General features: G+C 40.4%; 2 protein-coding genes and 1 pseudogene across 2 annotated transcripts; all 3 read left to right on the forward strand.

Annotated features, from left to right (window-relative positions):
* The first annotated feature begins 1840 nt into the window (after positions 1-1840).
* Positions 1841-3888, forward strand: LOC149044099 (uncharacterized; annotated as a pseudogene).
* Positions 3871-5462, forward strand: LOC149044100 (uncharacterized). Its single transcript, XM_089208641.1, has 3 exons — positions 3871-4031; positions 4329-4427; positions 4941-5462. The coding sequence occupies exons 1-3, from the start codon at positions 3924-3926 to the stop codon at positions 5229-5231; spliced, it is 498 nt and encodes a 165-aa protein (XP_089064767.1). The 5' UTR covers positions 3871-3923; the 3' UTR covers positions 5232-5462.
* A 2673-nt stretch (positions 5463-8135) lies between these two features.
* Positions 8136-8871, forward strand: LOC149044101 (uncharacterized). The gene has a single exon (XM_089209998.1). It carries the CDS (start codon positions 8136-8138, stop codon positions 8757-8759), a length of 624 nt encoding a protein of 207 aa, XP_089066124.1. The 3' UTR covers positions 8760-8871.
* Positions 8872-15976: the final 7105 nt, after the last annotated feature.

Consider the following 15976-nt stretch of genomic DNA (forward strand, 5'->3'; position numbering starts at 1 on the left):
CATGTGAATATGATTTCAGAAACAGAACATGACACTGCATGATTAGAGTAGCACCTCCAACAGCAGAGCTCCACCTTTTTCTATGCTTTCCAAAATACTTTTGAAAATTATTTCATAAATTTTTTGGTTTCAAAACAACATAATAACAAACATTTCGAAAAACAACCACATGATAATTAATTAGCTCTTGTGTTTTTTTCTGGATGCATGTGAGTGTTGTTGATCTTGCTGTGGACATTTAGTGATCTAGGTAAGGAGACCTCCTTATCATTCAACAGCTGTAAAAAATATTTTTGGGGTCTCTTAAGATCTATGTTTTAGATTAGAAACAAAGATTTGAAGTGACGAATGTTATCTACTCAAGGTGAGGTAGATCCTTGCTTTTGTTCTGGAACAACAACATGCAGGAGGGGGCCAAATTTCCTTTGCATGATGACATTCTGTTTGTCATGATTCTGTACTGTAAAACTATTGTTTTAAGAAGGAGAACTTGTGTGATCATACAAAGAACAAACATACCATGTTATGTTATGTTGTGTTTTCATGATTTATTATTTTGACTTAATTGAGAAATTTTTTTTCCCAGCTTTATTTTTTGTCACTAATTCTTCTCACCTCTTCCCTTTTATCCAGTTTAAAATGTGAATTTATTAAATTGGATGCTTTAGATGTATTCTGTGCCTGGACTGTACTTCATTTTTCACAATATTATATTTACTCGTCAGGTATGGGAAGCAATGGCTACATCTGGCCTGTCGAGAATGTGATTATGCAATATTAAATAAGGGTGTGACGCACTTAATATTTTACTGGAACTGATCAGAGACAAGAAGAGATTTTTGTACACGAGAGTGAGTTAGTCAATCTATTTAATGAGCGAGCAGTGGAAAAATTCTTAGCGAGTGAATATTGTAATCGAGAGTGGTTAGCATCGAGCAGAGAATTAAAGCAATTTACAAAACAAGTGGCACCTCCGACGGGACAAGACAAAAGTGAGAGTGCTCAAACAAGAGAAAGAATCTGACCCGAGCAAATATGACGGAGAAACAAATAGCAGAGTTGGACACCAATGTTAAAATGCTTTACTTCAAGCCCCACCAAACCGACGAGATCATGGAAAAATGAGAACGACAATCTTTGGAGCACCACCAATCATCGATTGCAAGTATTGTTAGTGCAGTGGATACGCTTAAGTCTGCAGTAGAGGAAAAGAAGTACATGAAAGGAGAGAGCGAGGACACGATAAAAACATGGAGCGGAGGAATCAAACAACACCTTGAGAAAGCCGACCAAGCAACAAAAAGAGTTCAATCCGCAATCCAAGCGATAGATATGGAAGAGCAAGAGAAAAGAGCGTTTGAGAGTCATAAACAGCAGATGGAGTTTGAGAGAGAGATTTTAGAGCAGAAAGCAAAGTTTGAGAAAGACCGTGAACAGCAAAAATTAACCACCCAAACGACCGAAGAATGCAAATTGTCTTCAGCCGCCAAGCTCCCCAAATTATCCATATCAAAGTTCAATGGAAAGACAGAAGAATGGCTCCCATTCTGGGGAAAATTTACCTCCGAAATAGATTCTTCTAATCTGGCACCCCTCACTAAATTTGGATATCTGAAAGAGCTGTTGGAGAAGCACGCAAGGAAGGATATTGACGGGCTACCATTTACAGATGAAGGATATGCAAACGCACAGGCTATTCTCGAAGCGGAATATGGACAGCCAACAGAGATTGTTAATGTGTATATTAAGAACATTATGGAGCTGCCAATTATTACCAGCGCAAATCCGAGAAAAGTCAAAGAGTTCTAAAAACAACTGCACTTCAATGTACAAAGTTTAGATACACTCAGACGACTCACAGATGTCAAGGGAAATGCCAGATGTACTTTAGACAAGCTCAAAGGAATCAAAGCTGATTTGGTGCGTGGGAATGAAGGCTGGAAATACTGGGGGTTCAAAGATCTTTTGAGGGAGCTACAGAAGTGGACCCAAATTAATCCAGTGGAAGAGATTGCCGTAGAAAAATTAAAGAAAGACCAAACAGGGAAAAGAAATCCACAATTTAAACCGCCCCTACCTATCTTCAATACACATCAATCAAAGCCGCGTTCCAGAAACCAGTGTGTCTACTGCAAAGATGACAATCACAGAGCAATTAATTGTACAAAGGTCACAAGTGTTCATGAGAGACAGAAAATCCTATCAGAGAAAAAACTGTGCTTTAATTGCACCAGTACAAGACATCACGCTGATGAGTGTAAGAGCAAATTGAGGTGTCAGATCTGTGATCGCAAACATCACATGTCCATTTGTCACAAGCAAGAAAACCAAGCCAATCCACTCCTTGTCACCACAGGAATTCCAACCGGAAATGTGACATATCCAGTTGTTGCTGTCGAAGTGGAAGGAATTAAATGTTGCACTTTGTCAGACATGGGTGCTGGGAGCTCGTACGCATCTGCAGCCCTTTTAGACCGCATTTCAAGCATTGGGCACAAGAAAGAAGTCCGGAAAATAGAGATGTTGCTAGGAGCGTCAACAAGAGAAGTGGAGCTGGCCACTATCACCATTTCTGATGTAAACAGAAAATTTTCAATGCCTGTGGAAGTCACTAAAGTAGACAAAGGAGAACTGCTTATCCTGGAAAACCCAAAGTATCAAGAAGTGATCGAGAGAAACCCACACTTGTCGGGAGTTGTTATGAATGATGTGGACACAAAGAGTCACTTACCAGTGCACATAATACTAGGAGCCGGTGACTTTGCTAAATTAAAAACCGAGAGTGTACCGAAGATCGGTGAGCCTGGGCAGCCTGTGGCTGAGTTGACGAAATTCAGTTGGATTATCATGTCTCCAGGAAAAGAACCTCTAGACTAAACAAACTTATTGTTAACTCAAACATCACATGTGGACTACGAGGAACTTTGTCATCTCGATGTACTTGGCTTGTCTGACACACTCCCTAATGACCAGAGCAGCGTGTATGCTGAATTCAAAGAGCAGCTTGTGCGACACGAGGAGGGCTGGTACAAGACTGGTTTGCCTTGGCGAGGAAGTCATCCTGTGCTACCAAACAATAAGGACGGAAGTCTACGAAGACTTGCAAGTCTAAACAAGAAGCTTGAGAATTATACATACCACACAAACCTGTCATGAGAGCCACAGCAGAGTCAACGAAACTGCGAATTGTATATGATGCTTCGGCAAGGGCCTTCAACAGCGCCCCTTCACTCAACGACTGTTTGAATACTAGCCCACCTCTTCAGAACAAACTCTGGAGCGTTCTAGTAAGAACTTTAACCCTGTGGCCATTACTGGTGATTTACAGAAAGCATTTCTACAAGTGAGAGTAAAGGAGATTGACCAAGACGCAATACACTTTCACTGGCACCAAGACGAACAATCGCCATTGGAGACCCTGAGATTTACCAGAGCCCTATTTGGACTTGCGCCATCTCCCTTTTTGCTGGGGGGAGTGATCGAGATGCACTTTAACAACTGGGAGGAGAGAGAGCCAGAACTAGTAGCCAAGATTCGCAAGGAACTGTACGTTGACGACTTAATCTCGGGGTCAACAACAGTGTGCGAGACTCGAGAACTAACAGATAAGACTAAAGAAATCTTCCAAGATGCTTGTTTCAACCTGCACAAGTGGCACTCAAACGTCCCTGAGCTGGAATCAGAGCAGTCTCCTAAAGGGTATCCAGTCAACTCGCCGACGGACCAACTCGCCGACGCAAATTTCCCTTTCGTAAACGGTCCTCGCCATTTGAAACGGTCGATGCCATTTCTCAGAACCATCGTTGCCATTTCAAACGGTCAATGCCATTTCTAAAACTAGCCGAGCAGACGACAGCCCTCGTGAATAGCTCGTACACTTTTGGCACGCTCGGACGTCACTTCCAGGCAGTGTTGTTTATAAGATGGCGGAGCAATCCACGTGTGCGAGAGTTCAGCCAGCTGAAACAGAACGAACCCATTCTTCTTGTGCAGAAACAACGGGGTGGAACTCCTTTATGCAGTCAGTTGCGGTGAGTTTGTTTTGTATTTCCCAAAATATTCAATCATTTTCAGCCTGGATAAAGTGCTTGTTCAAATAGTCTAAAACATGTTGTTTCCCTTACATCCTTTACATCCGATTACAAGTGATTAAGATTAAGTGATCAGAAATATCAGTGAAAAATAAACCGCATCTAAAATTTTCGTTTATGTCATTAACAAATATCTTATCTATAAGTGTTGCACTTGTATTCGTTATTCTTGTAGGCCTTGAAATTACATTCGATATAAGCTGATATAGTTTCCTCGTACTTTGTATCATTCCACAGCCAGATGTCAAGGAACAACTTGGAAAGGGGGCAGGAATCGGGCAGGTTTCCAAAGTGGTTGGCAATATGTGGAAGAAATTGCCAACAGACAGAAGAAAGGTTAGTTATAAACTTCTAACATTGCGAATGTTTGTGTATTAACCCTGCCCCATTTCAGTGGACTGCTATGTGGTTTACGTGGCTAACTTTGTAAGGACCGAGAGTGTAAATGTTCTCGTCAAACTTTCCAATTAAAAGTATTTTAGGTTCTGAATGTTGATCTTGAATCAAGCTGGGACCTCAAGCTGAATGTCAATTTTGTAATATAATGTTCAGACTTGTTATTTTTCCAGACAGAACTCTTAAATATACCTAGGGGATAGCAAGGCCCATTATAATGTACCGATTAATTTAACCTAAATTTTAATTAGAAATAACCTACATGTGGCGGATCCAGGTTTTGAGGAAAGGGGGGGGGGACAAGAGGGTATTATCCTCAAAAAATTATGATAGAGGGTGAAAAAAACTGTCTTTGCAATCTAGTTTATATAAAAAATAGGGAGGATCAAAAATACACGATTGTTCCCTAATATATTTCCCCCTTTTTAAAATATCATGCTATGATCTTCATAGGAATGGAAAGATAAAGCACAGAGCTTGAGGGAAGACCTTGATATGGGAATAGCAGAGATAAAAAAATGTCCAACCTGCAGCACCCAGTTCACAAGGGAGAAGGACTTCAAATACCACCAGAAAGGTTGTCATGAGTGCATTTGCGAGGAATGCAATGAATCGTTTGACCATGAGCAAAAGCTAAAGAGGCATAAAGACAAGAAACATAAAGACAGCTACAAGTGTGATCATTGTCAAAAGACTTTTGCAGAGAAACGAAATCTTATAAGACACCAAAAGTCACATGTTTAATTAACCTATCCTGCATTTAGTGATTTTAACTGGAGATGATTTGAAAGGACTACTGGATCAATCTATAATACATAATTGTTTTTGTTTTTAAATTATTATTATCGATTTTTGAAATTAATTGTGGTCATTGCAGCACATGTACATCATGTTACTGTTCAAACCAAATTTTAAATCATTACAATGTTGTGTTAGACTTTAACAGGAAAGGATGAATTAAAACTTATTTACAATTTCAAACCTTCAATCTTTTCAAAGTTTTACGTTTGTACAGCTTAATCTTCAGAAGATAGACCACCCCCCCACTTTTTAGGTGAAATAACTGGAGGCCCAGGCCTTAATTTACCTGAGTATTAGTTAGCGCCCCATGTGAATCAATGGCTGAACTTTGCTTATAATTTTCCTCAATCAGGATATCAGCAAACTAACCTTCATACCCACAAGGTTTCACTTGAACAAAAATATAATCAAATTATAAGTGTTTGAAATTGGCTAGAGTACTATACGGTTGTATGGCATCGTACCAATTATCTGAACCCATTGAAGAATCCATAAGTTCTGGCACATGTACATCATCACTTCACTGAGATGCTGTTTATCGCTTCATATTCGGATATCCATTGCTCCAGGTTTTCTTTCGTTATATCTTCGGTCAAAAAGTGCTCTTTGAACTTTTCTACATTTCCTGAAATTGCCTTCAGGTAGTAAAATGAATCATCTGGAAGCGAAGCCAGAAAACTCTCCTTTGTAATTTGGGTCGATTCAAAAGATTTTCTTTTCGATTCGACTTCTTTATAGCTGAAGATATTAGATCTTTGAGAAAATTGTCGGGTTTGTCCGTCACTTTGATTTGATAAAAATCGCGATGGTTTGTGGGAAAGCTAGTCACGCATTGCTCTGATTGTCACGCATGTCGTCGGAGAGAGTCGGAAATATCGGTTCCTTCTTGGCATCGACCTTTAAGATGGCATCGACCGTCATGAGAAATGGCATCAACCGTTTTCAATGGCAACGACCGTTCCGAGAAATGGCATCGACCGTTTCAAATGGCAACGACCGTTCTGAGAAATGACATCGACCGTTTCAAATGGCAACGACCGTTTACGAAAGGGAAATTTGCCTCGCCGACGCCAACTCGCCATCGTATAAAATCGAGTAGAGACGTCGGCGAGTTGGTCCTCAATCCAATACAACTTATTAGAAGTTAAACATACAGAAAAGTAAATGATATTTAGTTAAAAAAAAACACTGGTGAACATTGGTGAACATCAAACAGAAGCTTGAACATTGGTGAACATCACCGATGACTATAACAACTTAAGACGCAAACGAGTTATTGTGCGACAACAACACCGTAAAGACTCATCATGTCAATCGCTCAGATTTTTTAAAGAAAACTTGGCTTTCTAGATCTTAAGTAAAAAGCAATTCTTTCTATTTGCAACAAAGTTTATAAAGATATCAAGGTGAATAAAGCGAAGTAAACATCGCCAATGACTATATCCGCTTCAGACGCAAACGAGATAATTATTGTGTGACAACAACACCGTTTGTGCGTTGACTTTTTACCAAGCGACTTGACTTAAATAAATAAGACCGATTGACATGAGATCCTTATAACTTTGTTGCAAATAAAAAGAACTGCTTTTTACTAAAGATCTTGTCTAGAAAGCCAAGTTGTCTTTAAAAAATCTGAGCGATTGACATGATGAGTCTTTACGGTGTTGTTGTCACACAATAACTTGTTCGCATCTAAAGCGGGTAAAGTCATTGGCGATGTTTACTTTACTTTATTCGCCTTGAGATCCCTTTAAACTTTGTTGCAAATAAAAAGAATTGATTTTTACTAAAGATCTTGTCTAGAAAGCCAAGTTTTCTTAAAAAATCTGACCGATTATCATGATGAGTATTTACAGTGTTGTTGTCACACAATAACTCGTTCGCGTCTGAAGCAGTTAGAGTCATTGGTGATGTTTACTTCGCTTTATTCGCCTTGAGATCCTTATGAACTTTGTTGCAAACAGAAAGAATTGCTTTTTACTAAAGATCTTGTCTAGAGAGCCAAGTTTTCTTTAAAAAATCTGAGCGATTGACATGATGAGTCTTTACGGCGTTGTTGTCGCACAATTTATCTCGTTGGCGTCTTAAGCTGTTATAGTCATTGGTGATGTTCACCAATGTTTACCAATGTTTAAGCTTCTGTCTGATGTTCACCAATGTTCACCAGTGTTTTTTACTAAATATCGTTTACTTTTCTGTATGTTTAACTTCTTATAAGTTGTATTGGATTGAGGACCAACTCGCCGACGTCTCTACTCGATTTTATACGTCGGCTAGTTGGTCCGTCGGCGAGTTGACCATAATTCTCCTAAAGAAGAAGGAGAACCAACCTACGCAACGCAGCAGTTAGGAGTTAGACAAGGAACATTTTCTAGTATGCTTGGACTCCCGTGGAACAAAGAACAAGACTCGCTTAGCATCACAGTCCCACCAGAGAAAGCAACGCTGACTAAGAGAGGTATCTTAGCTAAGCTAGCTAAGATATATGGCCCCCTGGGACTTGTCTTGCCTGAGACACTTAGTGGCAAACTCATCTACCGTGCAGTTTATGATACGAAAGGAGCCTGGGATGCACACCTATCATGTGACCTTGCCAAGCTGTGGGTCAAGTGGGAAAGCAGACTACCAGAAAGGTTTGCTGTACTGAGATCTCTGGTTGTTCATTGAGAGGAAATCGAGCAAATCGATCTGCATTCGTTTGGAGACGTGTGTGCCAATGGAGTCGCAGCCTGCGTTTATGCAGTCATCTGACAGGCATCCGGAACTAACCAGGGCCTAATTGCAGCCAGATCGAGACTGTCCAAACAAGGGCTGACCATCCCGCGGTTGGAACTGGTCTCTGGTCACATGGCTGTGAACCTTGTTGACAACGTGAGAGACGCTCTGGACGGGCTTCCTGTAAGAAGTACACACTGCTGGCTGGACAGTTCAGTGGCCTTGTACTGGATTCGAGGGCAAGGAGAGTACAAACAGTTCATGGCCAATCGCGTGCAAAAAATAAACAGTCACAAAGAGGTGACATGGCGCTATGTTCCCACAGCAGAGAATCCCACTGATCTTGCAAGTCGTGGAGGGCATGTAGAGAAAGCTGATCTGTGGTGGCATGGACCAAAGTGGCTTGGATTTCCAGAACATTGGCCAGCGGATGTACTAAATGAGCCGTCAGAAGAAAGCCAAACTGAAGTCAAACTTGTGCAGAAAGTGCTCGGAGTCGCAGTAAACGAGAAGAACGAGATTGCAGAAGTACTACACAGGTTTCAGTTACAGAAAGCTGTACGTATCTGTGTGTGGATGCGGAGATTCGCACACAACTCTCTCTGTAGCCAAGGAACACCATGCATCAAAGGACCATTGACAACTGAAGAGACAAACCACCAGAGGCTCTTCTGGGAGAAACAGGCTCAGAGGAGTTGTGACATTGAACGAGATCGCGACATTGTTGTGACATTGAACGAGATCGTGTGGCGTTGAACCTACAGCCAAACCAGGAGGGACTATTAGAGTGCCAAGGCCGAATACAAGGAGAGTATCCAGTTTACATACCAGAAACCAGCATACTTGGCCTCCGACTGGTAGAGGAAGCACACAAAGAAACACTGCATGGGGGAGTGCGGCTAACAATGGCCAGGGTTTGTGCCCGTTACTGGATTCCAAAATTGAGACAGCTGACGAAGAAAGTGCGCAAGAGCTGTCATGGGTGCAAGAAGTTTCAAGCATCAGCATATGCAGCCTCGCCGCCTCGAAATCTGCCGACTACCCGTACTCAAGGGACCAACCCGTACCGAGTGATTGGAGTGGACTACGCTGGTCCAATCCGATATCGAGTGTCTAAACAGTGAGAGGGAAAGGCCTATGTCCTGTTATATGCCTGCAGTCTTACACGAGGAATTTATCTTGACCTCCTACCAAACCTGGAAACAGAAGAGTGCCTAAAGAGTTTGAAGTAGTTTATTGCACGCAGAGGACAGCTGGAAGGAATCTATTCAGACAACAGCCGAACCTTCAGTGGCGCAGCAAACTGGATTAGAGCTGTCATGAAAGACGAATGACTGCAGACATACCTCTCCATCAATCAGATCAAATGGCAATTCAATCTGATCACCTCCCCACCGCACCCTGTGGTGGGGAGGGTAGTTTGAAAGATTGATTGGCCTTGTGAAATCAGCCCTAAACAAGACAATAGGGAATGGCCTACTATGGTGGAAAGAGTTACAAGAAGTCCTACTGGACGTGGAGATCGTGCAGATGCCCCTTCTGACACTGAATGCTATGTTGTTTTTGAACAGCAATTTGCTCCCAGAATTGCAGCCGCACCACATTGAGACCGCTGACCTGCGAAAGCAAGCAAAACACTTGCTGAAGTGCAAGGAAGCAGTATGGAGCCGATGGACCAACGAGTACTTGCGCAGTCTTCGCAAGAGACACCGTGCACAGTAAGGGGCTGGAGGAGACACACAGGCTGTTGGGGATGTAGTGATCATCAAAACAGAAGACAAGAACAGAGGGAAGTGGCCGCTGGGAATCATCGAGAATTTGATCATTGGAAATGATGGAGTCGTTAGAGGAGCAAAATTGCGTGCAAGAAAGTCCTACGTGGAACGTGCGATCCAACAACTTTACCCATTGGAACGATTGTGTGACAGGCAGATGACAGCATCCCAGGCAGGGATGAACCCAGAGGTTGCCCCACTTCGCCCAAGACAGGATGCTGCAGTTGCTATCAGCTTGCATGTAGCTGACGAGCTGACACTATAGAGACAGTCGTTTTGTTTACCTTTAAGAAATGATTATCAATATGATGAGTGTGAGCATTTTATTCGAGGCAGTCAAACTTGAGTGAAAAACATATCTCTTCTGGAGATATATGGGAGGAGTGTGTCGAGAATGTGATTATGCAATATTAAATAAGGGTGTGACGTGGTTAATATTTTACTGGAACTGATCAGAGACAAGAAGAGATTTTTGTACACGAGAGTGATTTAGTCGATCTATTTAATGAGCGAGCAGTGGAAAATTCTTTGAGTGAATATTGTAATCGAGAGTGGTTAGCGTTGAGCAGAGAATTAAAGCAATTAACAAAAGGCCCACCAGGTATATCAACAAGGTCCCTTAATGGAGCACTTGCTCGGGCCCAACATGGAAGATATCACTTCACAGTGATAGAGCCCAATTTTGACAAGAGTGATGGGGAAAGTGATTCTAACGAAGACAAACTCACCCACATAGATGAAGATGAAAGTAGTTATTCCTCACGGTCTGGAACAGAGGAAAGTGGTGATGCAGATATAGATTGTGGAAATAGATATAGATGATGACAGTGAAAGTGCTACTAAGGAAAGCTGCAGGGAGTTCCAGTAGCAGTAGAAATACCCAAAGTATGCAATGGCACAAACAACAACCTCCTTGCATGATATCACATTCAAAGGAAATCCTTTTCTTCTAACTCCAACAGAGGAGCACACCCCATAACAGTACTCCAAGAACTTATTTGATGACACCTTGATTGATCACATCGTAGAATAGAAAACTTATACTCTGTGTGCAGTCAACAGGATCTTTGATATGTGTAGATCATAATGAAACTTGGGGGTGCTGGCAATGGTGTCAATCCTCAAATTTCCACAAATAAGGATGTATTGACCCAGTCAAACCAGAGTCCCTTCTGTGGCAAATGTCATGTCAATCAACCGCTTTGAAAAAATATAACAGTTTTTCCATGGCAATGACAGTGTTAAACATCTTCCAGTTATTCACAGGGATCACGACAAACTATACAATGTAAGACCAGTTATTTACTCTTTGGTGTATTTGGTACTCTCTCTCTCTTAGTTATTCTTGCAACCTACTTGATCAGTTACCTAAACTAGTTAAATTGCATCAAGAGTTGCAATGAAAACCACTTGCTGCTTGGGGCCACACATAACAACTTACTAGATAAATGGAAGGAATGGAAAACAAACTGTTGACCATAGAAACGGAATATCATTGGACATAAAGTGGGTCTCCTCCTTCTCAGGGGAGGTGAACAATGATGTAATTTATTTCTCTCCATTTTTAGATGTTTTCAAAAGCAACAAGGGCACAATGTTTAGCTCCATAGGAGATTCAGATTTAACCATGGAGTTAAGAAAAGATATCAGAAATGGCAAGAAAAGATGAGATTTTAAGAGGCACCATAAAGATCCTGACATAAAGCAGGAGTAAAGTTATTAAATTCATAACAAAAAAAATTCCGGCACATTTAAGAGCATTTTTTTATTGTAAAAGTAGCTGCATTCATTTGTCCCTTATCTAAAATTGTTAAGCTAGTTCAATTTGATTTTTTAATTGGTTTAGTCCCAATCTTACATCCACAAAGTTAACATACCTTACCTTTCCTTTGCAGGCAAGAGTTTGTACCACTCCTCTTGAGCCAGATCCACTGTACAGCATCTATCAATTGCTTGACTGTAGCCATGCAGTATTCAAGAGCTAATCAAATGAAGGCTGCTGAGGCTGATTCAATAACTTTCTTTCCCTTAGATTCCTTCTTCAATTTTGTAAGCAAACACATAAAGTGCAGATGTCTGTTTGAAAATTTGTTGTTGGTTCTGAGAAAAGAAAGAAAGACCTTCCACAGGAGTTAGTATTGCCACTATTGGCATCCATAATGCAAGGGATCTTTAACTATCATAAAATATTTCTGCGTGGTTCCTGAATGTATTAATGCTACCCCCACTAGAACCTCAGGAAATCTTGATTAAGGTTCCTACTTTCCTTTGGTTATTGTTTTCAAGAAACCAACTCCCCCCAATATTCAAATCATTACTTGTGAAAGGAGCATTGAAATTTTTAAGAACTATACATTAAAGGTTATTTTTATGACCTTGATACTGTGGTATACCATATTGGTTCCAGTAAAGGTGAAGTCTGTATTCAAGCCTTTTGGTTCACCCATGTAGCATGAAGTGACTAGGGGTATTAAAACTCTTCCCTGGAAGGAATACAAGTCCATTGCAAGGTTACCCCCCAACATTTTGATAGGCTCCCTGACAATTTGCTGGAACTCATTTATATTCCTGGCGGGAGAGAGGCACTGTGAGAGTACAGTGTCTCACCCGAGACAACAGCACCTTGAGTTGGCCAGATATTGAACCTGGACCTTTGAGGCAGAGTCCAGTGTGTTGACCAATAGGCCTCTGGGTCTTCCAGTGCTCATAACAAAAATGAACAGATAAGTGATAACCCATGGTTTAATTCTAAGACTGGTTTCTTTAATCCTTTGTTCAAAAGCCTTTTTTAGACAATTTTCTTTATCTTCCTCAAATTGTAGACGAAATGAATTATACTGATTTTTCTTTTAAAACTTTCAGATCTGAAATGAATTTTTTTACAAACCTTAGATTATCTTAACCCCTACCTTTGAACAACCCAGACATAACGTTCCTGACGACCTTTTCAGAAGGTTGACATGGAAGGTTGAGTGACATTAGTGAGAGAAGCTCTAACAAAAGTAGCAGTCTTCACTTGTCTTCATGCAAACAAAGTAGATTTGAGCCTTCAAGTGCTTTCCAGACAATGTTGTTAGTATTCAAAATGTTTATGTGGCAGGTAACTAAATTCAAATAGAGAAACATTGTGTTCTAGTTCTAAATACATTGGGCCAGTTATTTACACAAACTCTAACCCAGACCATGGTTCTACACAATCAGTAGGCCTCTGGCCTTCTTCATAAGAGGATTAATTAAAATAAATGTCCATCCACTGTTATCTTTTGGCCCTCTTAACACTGTTCACAAAATGAAATGTTCAAATAAAAGATTGAGCTAAATTGAGAAAGATTTAGGACACGCTTTTGGAGTACAATGGTTAAACTTTGTTTAAATAATCAGACCATCAATTTTGTTATGCAACACAAGCACAGTGACAAGCAAGGTATCTATTATCTAGACAAAATTCTGCAATTACAGATAAAGCTGCTGCTTGGTTTGTTTCTTTGATTCAAGTAATCTCAACAAGTAGCCTAAATTTTACAAGCTTGAACCAAAGCTGTAAACTGTCATTATTTTGTAAAAAAAGGTACTTGAACCAAGGCCAATAGGCCCATACATGCTCACTGGAAATATCTAAGATTTCTGGTACAAAGCTAACCCTTGGTTGATTCTAAAAAAATCACTAAGTAGTAACATGCCTGGACCAATATTTTTAACAGTGAAGTATTGTCAACCTAACTGAGAAAATTTACGTCAATAATTAATGCTCAGTGATTCAATAGAGTCATTCAGTCAAGTTTCACCAGTGGCTTAAGATTTCAAGTACAGAGTTCAGGGCCTCTAAATGGTATTCCAGGGTTGAACCCTTAGAGCAGGGTACAATCCCAGGTTGGGAACCCTATCAAAGGGTGGAATTCTAGGAAAGCAGGCTCCTGACAAGGTGTAAATAGGACATTGGACTGCCCAGTCTCCAAATTACTCTCCCTCTGGGTCAAGCAAACCTTTTTCTGTAAGAAATACATCTAGCATGTATACTCTTGGTAAACTACCATTTCTGAGCAATCATAACAGTAGAGCTGCTTAGTAAAGAGTGTGGCTCTTGATACCATCAACCACATAGTGTCCATGGAAATAACTTGGGAATCATTGGCTCTGCCCATGAATTGTTGCTTCTTGTCTATGTTCTTATCTGGAAGCCAGTGTTTCTGATCTACGTGCTTGGTTGATTCCAAACAGTTTTTTAGTCAGTGATACAAAAAATGAGTTATTGATTGTCAGTTCCCACCATCAATTACAAAAACTCTCAATTGAATCCATTACTGTTGGTGACTCCACTATCCAACCTGTAGGTAGTGTCCAGAATCTGGGCTCCTGGTTTGATGCCAAGATGTCTGTGTCTGTCCATATTGGCAAGTTCTGCAGAAAAGTGTTCCATGGGTTACATAAAATTCAGCAAATAAAGAAATTCCTCCACCCTGAGACCACCATGACTCTTTTCCATGCATCTGTGACTTCTCACTCGGACTACTGCAATCCTCTTCTTGATGGCATCCCAAGTACCATTTAGATAATCTTAAAAAAGTACTTAATGCTGCTGCTACGTTCATTTTTGGGCTACCAAAATGCGATCATATCTCTTATACCTTGTACCATCTACACTGGTCACCTGTAATTTATCAAATCCAGTTTAAACTGTTACTACTGGTCTTCAAACCTCTCAACCATCAAGCACCAGAATATAGGAAGGGCTTTTATCAGTTACCTAGTTTATTACCTTTTTAAATTAACATACAATTTGTCCTAATCTTATACCAAGTATAGGATTGTATTATGTATTTGAATTGTCCTATTTTTTTAAACCAACATTTATTCTTTATTTTCATTTTAATTTCAATCTTTCAATGTAAAGCACTTTAGAATATTTTTCACTTTTTAGCGTTATGTATAAATCTAATTTATTATTATATATATTTTTAGTAAAATGGATAGTTTTGGTTATTTGGCATATAATACTGTACATGCATTTGCATGAACTGGTTTGCAGCTCACCACTAAGTAAATGATATCAGAAGGAAAGAATTCTTAATTACATTGTGACAACTTCTGAAATGGTAAAACAATGCTTTTGGTGATAAGATTTGTTGTTTGGATTGTTAACCACTCAACCACTGATAACATCAAAAATCAACAACTACTTACCAAATTCCACTCATGCACGAACTCTTCTGGTTCCTCTCTGGATGTAACAGTAGGACCAGTACCATTCAGGAGCCAGGTTGGTCAAGAAATGCCAGTGGGTGTCTGTTTATTCTGCCTCAGCAGCAAACACCTTGCTTTGTCTCCCAAAAAACATTTAAAGTTGTTTGCTCCCAAAATAGAACCTATGGAACAGGATCCTGTACTAGGTGGGCCAAAGGCAAATTAACCACCCACCAGCATCAGAGAGAGGACTGTAATATTACTTATTGGAATCCAATGGGGATATCATTTTCAGTTTGCTGAAACTACTAGAAGCAGGTTATGAATTGTTGCTTTACCAGTGAGGCCAGAATGCAGAGTTTTATAACATTCCTTCACCTCATAAAGCACAAGGCATAAGGGATGCTGCTGATGCCAAAATATATAGGGCCAGTACAAGAAGACCTTCACAAGAGCATCACAGTTGTCTAAGAGCCTGCTCTTTTGATATTTACCAGATATTATTAAAAGTATTATTCTTGGTTTGTACCCACGTGACCCAGACCTTGACGACGGTTGCTATCCACCATATTGGTGTACAGTGTCCTGCGTTAGTGTTTCACCATTGAAAAGCTGTTTTGGTCGCTTATTTGGGATGCTTTAGCATGGTTCTCTGTCTAATTGTGGGCTGCCATACAAGGAGTGGAAATATCTTTCTATTGTATGCCATCTGTGATAAAAAACCAAGGGGAAGAAGTCAAAGAACTCTCGATCGAGCAACCTATGAAGTGGCTTTCCGCCATTAGCAGAGTAGGAGAGAAGAAGTTTGCAGCTGTCATTTTGTCTCTGGACATCCTGCAGCCAATTGGGACAAGTATGATGTCAACTGGGTCCCTTCTCTACACCTAGGACACGATAAGAAAGGAAAAACAGATCTTGAACTGTAGGCTGCTCGGTCTGATCGAGTGAAGACGCGAAGAAAGTGAAGACATGAACAGGCTTTCACTGAGACAGCTGCCAAAGTACAGCTACTTGATG

The sequence above is a fragment of the Pocillopora damicornis genome, chromosome 6, assembly GCF_964200805.1.
Source record: "Pocillopora damicornis chromosome 6, jaPocDami1.2, whole genome shotgun sequence".
In the NCBI taxonomy this organism is placed as follows: domain Eukaryota; kingdom Metazoa; phylum Cnidaria; class Anthozoa; order Scleractinia; family Pocilloporidae; genus Pocillopora; species Pocillopora damicornis.

Excerpts from the sequence above, each read along its gene's own strand:
- LOC149044100 (XM_089208641.1), top strand. The coding sequence starts at position 3,924 with ATGGCGGAGCAATCCACGTGTGCGAGAGTTCAGCCAGCTGAAACAGAA. Across the intron at positions 4,032-4,328 it reads CCTTTATGCAGTCAGTTGCG|CCAGATGTCAAGGAACAACT; the intron begins GTGAGTTTGTTT and ends ATCATTCCACAG. Across the intron at positions 4,428-4,940 it reads TGCCAACAGACAGAAGAAAG|GAATGGAAAGATAAAGCACA; the intron begins GTTAGTTATAAA and ends TGATCTTCATAG.
- LOC149044101 (XM_089209998.1), top strand. The coding sequence starts at position 8,136 with ATGGCTGTGAACCTTGTTGACAACGTGAGAGACGCTCTGGACGGGCTT.